This window comes from Gavialis gangeticus, unplaced genomic scaffold, assembly GCF_001723915.1.
Source record: "Gavialis gangeticus isolate Ggan-Ray unplaced genomic scaffold, GavGan_comp1, whole genome shotgun sequence".
NCBI classification, from domain to species: domain Eukaryota; kingdom Metazoa; phylum Chordata; order Crocodylia; family Gavialidae; genus Gavialis; species Gavialis gangeticus.
The window spans coordinates 149,610,976-149,621,581 of NW_017729032.1; the positions used below are offsets into that span (position 1 = coordinate 149,610,976).

The 10,606-nt window shown below is 45.4% G+C and overlaps 1 protein-coding gene across 1 annotated transcript in view; it reads right to left on the reverse strand.

The window, feature by feature from the left end:
* IL1RL1 (interleukin 1 receptor like 1) overlaps positions 1-10,606 on the reverse strand; it is a 52,153-nt gene that overhangs the window by 11,357 nt on the left and 30,190 nt on the right. The window contains 1 exon segment of the mRNA XM_019525656.1: positions 10,303-10,434. Coding sequence (XP_019381201.1) covers positions 10,303-10,434 — 132 coding nt within the window.

Genomic DNA, 10,606 nt, shown 5'->3' on the forward strand with positions numbered 1-10,606 from the left:
AAAAAAAAAAGAGAGAGAGAGAGAGAGAGAGAGAGAGAGAGAGAGAACTTGGTAAATCACTTCCATGTGGCTCCAAATATTTTTTAAAATAGTTTCTAATGGGAAGTATGATCTACTATTTTCCAATATAAACATCCAGCTTAAGGCAATGTAAAACTACTGCTGCTCTCTTGCTTCTACTTAAACCTGATGCTTTATTCATTATTCTGGGTGTGTCTACATATGCATTTACTCCAGCCTAGATTTTTTTCTGGTGTAAACTAATCTGGAGTAAGTGTTTTTGGGCAGGCGTCTACACCTATGGGAGTTAGGGAGCAGATTTACACCAAGTTTCCTACAGCCCTGAAATAGGCCCCTGCTGTCACTGGTGCTAATCCAGGGACTTGCAGGGAGCATGTCTTCAGGAGACAACTGTCTTCTGGCCCCAGGGGGCTGCCTGCTCCTGGTGCAGAGACAATGTCCCCCTGCCCTGGCAGTAGGGAGTTCCTGGCCCTGGCTCTCTGATCAGAAGCATGGGACTTGGAAAGAGCTGCAGGGGAGGGGAAAGTCCCAGACCCCTGCCCCGAGCCACCAGTAGGGCAGGTAGTAGCTAGCTCACTGCTAGCAGCCCCACAAGCAGATCATGGCAAGGGGCTGGGACCTAGCCCATCCCTGAAGCCCTTTCCAAGCCCTGTGCCCCAAAGTTTGGTGTCATCAGCAAACTTAGCCAGGGACATGGGGCTGGGACCTGACTCTAACCAGGACAGTTCCCAGCTTCTGCCCTGCACATTGGGTAGAGGCTGGGCAGCTTGTTCCCCACACAGCTCCATGAGAGTGAAGCTGCAGAGGGAACAGGCAGTGGGGCATGTTCTCCACATAGCACCATGAGCATGGGGCTAAGGGGGAACAGACTAGGGGGCTTATTCCCTGCCCAGCTCTGTGAGTGCAGAGCTGAACAGGGAACAAACTTCCCAGCCTGTTTCCCTGCCAGCTCCATGCTTACATCACTGGGTGGGGAACAGGCTCCCCTACCCCCACCAGTAGGCAGTTCCCAGTGCCAGCTCCATTACTGCAGGGCCGATGCTGGAAGACTCTCATCTCCCAGCCTGAGCTTCACAGTCATGGCTTGGGCTGGGATATCCTTATCTCCCAGTCTGAGCTGTGCAGTCATGGGGCTCCGGTTGGGAGACTTGGCTCAGGGTGGGAGATCCTTATCTCCCAGCTTGAGCTCCAGTCATGGGGCTTGGGCTGGGAGACACTTATCTCCCAGCCCAAGCCCTGTAACAGTGGAGCTCAGACTGGGAAATAAGGATCTCCCAGCCCACGCTCCACCATTGCAGAGCTGGTGCTGGGAGATAAGGATCTCCTAGCACCTGGTCCCCGATCATGATCTCAGAGTGGGGGGCTTGGAGCTCCCTTCTGCCGGGGCAGAGAGACAATCCCCACCCGGGCTTCTGTGGTGGAGCCTACCCCAGCAGTAGGTAGCTCTTGCGGGCAGGGAGCAACCTCTCAACCCCTGCTGGACAGCTCACTAGGAACAGATTTTGCTCCTGGTCAGGCATCTACATGAGCGCTATGGCGCTGTTACTAATCTTATGAAAATTTGCTACTTTTATTTGTTCTACTATAGCAGGACACGTCTACATGTGCTATTATTATTAATAAATACTGGCACATATCTCACTGGAGGTTATTGCTCCTGGGTGTTGTGTTTGAATGTGTGCCTGGGACCACGGCATAGTTTCATAGTTTCTAGGGTTGGAAGGGACCTGAGTAGATCATCTAGTCCGACCCCCTGCCATGGCAGGAAAGAGTATTGGGGTCAAACGACCCCAGCAAGATGTACATCTAGCATAATGAGCCAGGTCAGAGCACCTCTGGCTGGCAGGGAACCCAGGGGTGATTTTCCTAGCCCATGGCTGCTCCCTCCAGCTCAACATGCTGCAGAGGGACTGGCTGGGGCATGGGGTTGCTTCAGTGCAGGGTTAGCCAGCAGGCAGCCCCTGCACTGAAGCATCCTCACACCCCAGCCAGCTGGGGCAGTGTTTACACATGCACTGCTGTGGAGTTTTTTTTTAATTAGTTTACTCCAGCCTAATAGGGGTGCATGTGTAAACATGTGATGTTTACTGCACAGCTAATTAGTCTGCACAGTAAACGTCTTGCGTAGACACACCCCTATTCGAGCAAATTGCTCTGTGCATTTGGAGATGCCTGCAGCAGTGACAGCAAATAGCCAGTAGGAGAAGTTTTCCTATGCTGCTGGTTGTGGTTCTTCCCTCTGCAAAGAGTAGCGACTGCAGCCCACATTTCTTAATGGAGCAAAGGGAAAGGGGGCTGCCTTAGGGAAAATGGGGTCGGTGCTGAGCCATCTTGTATTTTGGTACCCCCTTTCTTTGACTTTAAGTCTGTAGTAGTATTAGAGAAAGTTACAGAAATAAAGCTGTAATCTCAAAAGTGTTTTATAATTTACTAAAAATATATACAAAAAGGGAAAAGACACAAAATTCAATTCCATTGGGTTGGCTCCAGCACACTAATTGCTTGCTGCCTGCTCCACCCTACCCAGAAGGTAGTGGTGTCTCATCATCACTGCTGAGCCTCGCAGCCAGCCAACTTTCACCCCTCTCCCCCACAAGCCAGCAGTGCTGTCGCAGGAAGTGGGCAGCAGTGCAGGGCACAGTACAACAGGGAGGCAGAGTGGCATGGTGCACCAGGCAGGCAGGTGAGCAAGCACTGCTGCTACTGGAGAGGAGCAAGGCAGGCAGACTGGAGCAGGTGCCACCCCAACCACACATACCTGGCCCAGCTCCTCCTGAGCAGCACCTGGAGGCAGGGGGGTGGGCTGGGCTGGGTACTGCTCCTCCTGTTTAGGGCAGGGATCAATCAACTAGGCCAAGGCGGGGCAGGGGGAGAACGCTGCTGAGTGCAGGCTGCTCACGTGTGTGCATGCATATGTGCATGTGTGTTGGGCCTCCCTAACCATGGTGCCCTGGTGGTTGCCCACATTACCCACCCATAAGGCCAGCCTTGCTGGAAGAGCAAGTCAGGGGACAAGGCATGGAGAGTATATGTGGCCAGACTGCTTCAGGACTGAACAGAAAAGCATTAAGTTCTCCTGCCCTTGCTAAACATGGAATAAAAATGGTAGGCCACCACGTACATAGGTCATCCTTGGTTTCATGAAATATTTAACAGTTTGTGATTGTGGTGAAATAATAAGCAGTCAATCAATATGATTTGATAGGCCAATTGACCAGCTTGCCAATCCTACTTGGAATAGATGAAATAAACCATCTTTTTGTAGTTTACAGTGATGTTGGGGAAAATAACATTTGGATTTCTGTTGCTGAGACTACAGATGTCTTTGGCTGTTTTATAACCAATGTGATATTTTGGACACTCGCTTTTGAACCTGGCAAACCTCACCTTTTAACTTCAAAAGTGTTGGAAAGGACAAATTATGCAATGATAGCACATATTGTTAATGACTCCTTACTTTTTCCTAACTCTACTGCCAGCAATGGAGAGAAACAGTGTCTTCTATTTTCAACTGCTGCAGCCAATATCCTGAAAGCAGCAGGAACACTGCAAGTATTCTTATCCATACCTACTGTACTTCCCTTGTTTGGTGCACGGCACAATCAGGTCACTGAACAAATTGGGCGTGAGCTGTCTACTCTCATTTCAAGTGTGACAAAAGGATTTGTAAAGATGACACTGAAGGTGCAGCTCTACAAAATTTTTCCTGATATTTTCCTGCCCCAGAGCCCATAGTCATATGTTGGGGAACATCACTAAAAGCAGCCCCATTATAGGCTCAGCATTTTGAAAAGTTTCAGTGCCAGTGAGGCAGCCTCCACCAGCGCTGCACAAATGGTTTGTGATTGCTCTACAGTTAGAAGGATCTTGCAATGACTGAGGCACATTTTTCTGCTGTACCATAGGTGGTCAAGAAACTTGAGATGTGGGACTTCTCAATATATATGTCACTTGACTAAATCATGGTGGCTGAAGCAAAATTCAGCACTGAGCGACATGAATGAGAGGCCAGTGGGTGAGAGACGAACTGCAAAAAATTTTTGAATGGGAACAGAGGATATGAAGTATTGTTCTGTGTGAAGTGTTACTTGGGCAGTACTAATACGGAACCACCAAGATAAGTATCAGTTACTGGGTCCTGTTTTTGCTGTAAAGTCTGTGGATGTTGAGCAATCTCTTTCAGTGTATAAAGTCATCCTGACTGAGAAGGACCATAGATAAAGATTGGGAAACTTGGAGGAAAAATACCTACTAGTTACACAGTAGTTGAGTCAAATTATTGTGCAAGCCAGTAAAAGGACATGATAAATAGGATATCCTAAAATGTACATAAATGTGTTTTGGACCACATTTTTACTAGTCACTATTACCAAAATGAAACATTTACATGTTATGGACTTTTTTTCATAAGTTTTGATGATAGTAAAATGAAGTCTAAAGATCTAAAAGATATTTCTTTTAAAAAATGGCCCCTAGTACCACTGTTCTGAAAACTGAGTCTTAAAATTTGTTTATATTTAGTTTCATACTGAACCGAGACTAAAAATGTCTGAAACTTCCTGTGTTTATAAAGTCTGCAAGCATGTAACAAGAATCTCTATAACAGGCTTCTTGGAACAGCAGGTTCAATTTCCAGCACGAATGACGCAATATTCCATGTAAGTTAGAAGTGGGACAGTTGTGGAAACCATTCAAATACTTTTGTTTACTGGATGTATTATTTTATTCCATTACTTCATTTGGCTACAAACAGCTCATGAAAGGGTTTTTTTCTCATTTAAAGATGAAGGTAATGGGAATCTGTTACTGCTGAGTTTTTTGTTTGGTTGGGTTTTTTGGGGGGGTTTTGTTTTGTTTTTTTTGCAAAATAGTATTCCAGAGATAAGAGGTGACAAATAGAAATAGGCGGCAAGGTACAGCATGACAGAAGCTGATATACAGCCAGAAGAAATGAAATGTAACTTCTTTTTCCTTGAAACTGAGATAGATCCAAGCAACAAAATGGGACCCAGATCTGGAATTCCTATCCATATGCATCTTCCAAAAATGGGCCTGAGCTCCAGACTCAGTCCTGAACTTGTCTGAAAAGAGTAGGATCTGGTGTCCTGTATTCCATCCCCTTCATACTCAAAATGCATCTGAGCAGCTGGGGAAGGCACATTTTCCACAGCAGGGAATAAAAGGAGGGAATGATTACTGTCCCCTCCCTGTATCGTGGATTTGTCTGTGAAGGAGGTTTGGGAAATCAAATGGGAAATCCAATCTAACAGTGAGGGGGTGTCTATGAGGTCAGAGTCAGAAATGCCACTGATGGATGAAATGCCACTAAATGGAGACAGGAACTGAAAGAAAGTAGAGACAGGCTGTTTGAAGACAAGCAACCTGTCTGTGAACAAGATAAGAGGTTGAGGGTAGTCTGATTACGAAAGAGATGCATGAAAAGGATATTAAAAGGTCACAAGTAACCCAGCATCAAAGGCAGACAAGGTTCATTGGGTGAATCTGATAGCTTTTATTAGACCAACTTAAATACGTTATATACCTATGTCCTTAGACCAACACGGCTACAACCTATACCCCAGCATCAAAGAACATTTATACACATGCTGCAGGACATGGGGAGTCGGGAGTGCTTTAGTTAGAGGTTCTGAGAGCTGCTCTAATTAAAGTTCTTGGAGTGTCATGCGTATCAGTTTCCCCACGCTGAAAAATTGTGGTGCAGGTGCCTTAACTAAAGCTCATAGAATGAGCTTCAGTTAAAAGTGCCCCTGCTGCCATTTTTCAGCTTGGGGACGCTGATACACATGATGCTGGAGTCTGCCAGAATGTGATAATTAATCGAGTCTGCTCCAACGTGCTGTGATTACAGTGCATTGGAGCAGCCTCAATGCACTTGTATAGACACCATAGGGTGCAAACACACACAGCTCAGGTAAATCCTGTCTGTGAAGAGCTCTTAAAGGACATCACAAATGGCCTGTCTATTAATAGGCCTGTGTCTATTAACAGGGAGATAATATGCAGGATGTGGTGACTGCCATGCCTAGGAATATGAGGAGAAAGAGAATATCTCAGGAAGGAGAACAGCCTGTGTTTTCTGTGTGAAGGAGCCAATAGACATCAGCAGTGTCCTTATGACCTAGGCTTAGAGGAGAAACTGGAACACTTTAGAGACCACCTGTGAATATGGAGCATAAGAAGAGCCTTAGCAAGTCATTTGCTTTCTAATTTTATGGATCTGAGAGTATAGCGGGGGAAGGAGATAAGGAAGCATAGTTTGGAGAAAGAAGTGCATATTCACAAGGGGTGGACAGAGTATAGAGTTGGAAAGGTCCTCCAGGGTCATCTAGGCCAGCCACCTGTATAAGATTTGCTATTTCTAAACCACCCCAGGCAGATGCTTATCCATCCTTACTCTTTGGAAGGGCTTGATTAGCATGAGGAGGAAGCAGACACTCATGTTGTTACTGTATGCTCACACTGTATGTACAGTACTGATGGAAGGGTACCATATACATTGGCAAAGCTCCTGCACATCCAGGGGCAGATCCAGGGGGAGAGGGTGGAGTGGTGTGGCTGCCCTTCCCCACCCCCTGCTTTCTGACCATGCCGTAGGAGCAGCAGCCAGGGATTTAAGTCCTGAACAAGGTAAGAATTCCCTGCTCCCTTCCCCTCCATGGTCAAAGGCATATCTCCTCTCCTGCCCTCCATCCCATTCCCCACTCCCCAGCCTACCACTGCCACTGTTCCTGCTGGTCCAGGTGCATGGGGAGCTCCAGCTGGGCTGCACAGGGACTGGGCTCAGCCCAGGACCATGAAGAAGTGATGGCAGTGGATAAGCCTGTTCCTCCTCTCTGCCTGCTCCCCCAGGTGTTCCCCACCAGCTCAGAAGCAGGTGCAGGGAGGAGGAATGTGGTCTTCCACAACTACTGCTATTGCTATGGTGTCAGGTGAGCACAGCCCCTACACAACCCAGCTAGAATAAGATAGGAGCTCCCCTCACCCCAGGATGGACACTGTCAGCAGCAGGCAGGGGAGAGGGGAATGGGAGGGGAGGAGGAAATGCGCTTCTGAGCATGGAGGGGAAGAAGCAGGGATTTAAGTCCCCAGCTGCTTCTCCCCCAATGTTCACTGCTTGCTGCAATATGGGGGGCTTAGGAGGCTAGGAATAGGAGTGCAACCGCCCTTGCAATGCCTGTTACTGTAAGTGTACCCCTCTTTTGTAAAATCCTGGATCTGTTTCTGAGCCCATCTGAGGGGAAGAGGAGACACCTACAGTGGGAAGATAGAAGGCAGAGAGTTTGCAGCAATGGGTCTTGAAGGTCCTAGGCATCTCAATGAAATTCTGGCACCGAAGCAGGGGGAGAATTTGAGTGATTTCCCTGACTCTGAAAGGGCTCACCCCTACACATAAAGTTGCCAAAACATCTCAGATTGATCTGAATACTTTGTATTTTTGCTACTCTTTGCGTAATGCTAGCAGGATGCAGAGCACTTTAGTGATGTAAAGCATTTCTGAGAATCTAATTTGCTCCTTTTGGAAGGCACCGACTTACATCATACATCCATAACTGCACAGACAAATAACAATCCTCAGTACAGATATCCATGAATCCTCCTGCAAAAAGTCTTCATACGCACTTCAGATATGCATAATTTGTGCTTGTTGCAATGAGAAAGATATAAATTTTTCCAGGAAACTATATCAAAGCCAATTTGTCAACTGGGGTTACTTCCATCTTAGGCAGTGATCAGGGAAAAAGCATTTTTATTTTACATGGAGATAAAAATGCATAGATTTTACCACTCACCACTTGTGAGTAAAAAACCCACTTCACAGAATCCCAAGACCATATGGGTAAAGTATTTGATTGGGACATAGGACATTTGGGTTCCTCTCTTGACTCTGCCACATGCTTGGGCACAGTCCCATTATGACTCATTTCCCTATCTGTCTTTTCTTCCTTTCTATCTTATCTAAATACATGGTGAGTTTTTGAAAACAGGAACCTTCTCTTACTGTGTTTGCACAGTACTTACTATAACTGAGCTCTAATTCTGGAGTCAGCCTCTCCACATTACTGTAATACTAATAATAATATGAGCCCCATCGAGTTCCTTGAGAAAATATTGGAGAGACGTCTGGGCAGAAGGGACTGTGTGCATGGATGTGAAGTGACACTAGGAATGAGTAAGGTAGCAAGGAAACTAGGGGACAGCTATATAGTGCTGTGGACAACAGAAGAAATGTTGAGTGGGAAGATAAAAGTCCACCTCTTTTCAGGAAAAAAAACCAAGAGGACATTTAAGATGTTTATTGCAATTTACACATTACCTGACAGCAAGCACAAGAAACCCCTACAGTACTGGTTATATTTAAATGCTGGGTACTACTATTTTACCATAAAAATGGTTGAGTCACAATGGGAAGGGGGCAAGCCAGCTGCAGTAGAGAATAAGTACTCCTGGGTGTATTCTTGGCAACAACCAAAAACGAGAAAAGCAAGGATCTTGGTGATAGCAGCAATAGGCAGAGAAGGACAGACTCAACATAGAACAGGCAGCAACAAAGTGGTCACAGTCAAGAGTTTCATGAAACATTACTGAAGACCTATGGACAAAAACAAAATAAGAGCTGGCTACCACAAGGACCACACATGTAAAGATTATGTTTTCCAGAATTCACAAGAAAGTGATCCCTATGCTGGAAGTCAGATGTGCAGTCTATCATTGTTTCCTTCATCCAGCTGTCAGTAGTTCTATTGCCAAAACTACAGCTAGCACCTTTACTGTAGTGCTGTACTCTCTCTTTCATTGAAGCAATTCACCACCATTGGTCAATTTACTTTGTAAAGCATGTTTACATGCTTAAGCATGTTTCTGGTTTCCTCAGTAATACTAAGCTCTCAAATAGCAGCATCTTTCCAGTTGACTAGGAGACTCTGTCCTACTGTGAAGGCTGATAAACTGTTTTCAGTTATACATTCCTTCATCACCTCCCATCCATATTACAGCACAGCAGTACACTTAGGCACAGAAGTCCTAGGTATATTAAGACATATTAAGGTCATAGTCCCCCTCTTCATAGTGCTCAATGGACTGTGCCTAATATACTTCAAAGAATATTTGAAACTCTGAGAAGATGAAGGCCATGTTCACCAGTGCCGCTCCTTAGGTGCTATGCAACTTTCTACCAAGCTCAAGTGAGCAGGAGACAGAGCTTTTTCAGGGGCTAGCTAATGCTATGAAATGAATTCCCACAGGAACTGAAAATAATCACAAACTTTACCACCTTCTGGTCCAAGTGCAGGGCACAGTTCTTCAGCCTTTCTTTCTCTAACCCAAACATGTAGCAGCATGGACACTAAAAACTAAAGGATTCCCACCAAAACATAAAGCCCTAAGCTGCAAACAAAATTCTCACTTGGGCAGAAGGTGAGCAGAGGAGATGCACATTGCTGATGTTAGTCATATTGACTAGTTATTATTAGAAGGCACCCAAGTAGCATGGTGAAGACTGCTGGGGAGAGGAGAGGACAGTGGAGGACAGGCTAGGAGAGGAGAATAAACTAACTCTTTTGACTGCACAGTAACTGGCAGGGTTTTTTTTAAGATCATCTTACTTCCTGACTTTGTTCTGCAGAAGAAGCAATAATCTACTTCTCCAAAACAAGAAAACCCAGGCCAGCAGCACATTATTTTACCACTGCTGATAAGAAAAATAGATCAATGCTATGCCAGACAAGTAATCTGTAACGACGCATTTAGATCTCGCATCCTTCTCTGGGGGACAGCAAGCCACACAAGCTTCTGTGCTTCAGCACAAGTGCACATGGATGCTGTGCCTGCCTTCCGAGAAGGCTTAAGTTTGCCACAAGACTGGAGTAACTTGGCAGGAACATTGTCATTAGTGCAGGACTGGGATCTGTTACACATCATTCTGCCCTTCACTTTCCATCTCTCAAGGACACCAATGCAACACTGTACACCTGCACTGGGCAGAATTTGTCCTGAGGACAGTACCATCTGGTCATGAATTCTTGGCCCTAGTGAATTTTACCACGGACTTCTCTGAGGCTTCGCATCTAACATAAAGCTTCAAACTCAGACTTTAATAAATCCATCAACAATGATCTCATTATTATGCAGTATAAGTTATGTTATCTCTGTTCTATAGCTTGACAATGAGAAGTGTGTGTAGAGGGGGAGACGGATTTGTATAACGTCAACATGTTTTTGATATTTTATACACAATAAAGAAAAATATTAAGAGGAGCTTACCCTCACAAGACTCTTGTAATGTCACTGTGGCCATTATATATTCCTTGGCATTTAGTGCTACACATGTGAAATTTGACTGAAGATCCTCTTGTTTCACTTCTGTGACCCTTAGCACAGCCTCTCCATTATGACCTGCCATGAGCAACTCTTATTGCTAGGTTTTCAGGAACTTCTAATGAACGTTATGGAGAGGCTGTGCTAAGGGTCACAGAAGTGAAACAAGAGGATCTTCAGTCAAATTTCACATGTGTAGCACTAAATGCCAAGGAATATATAATGGCCACAGTGACATTACAAGAGTCTT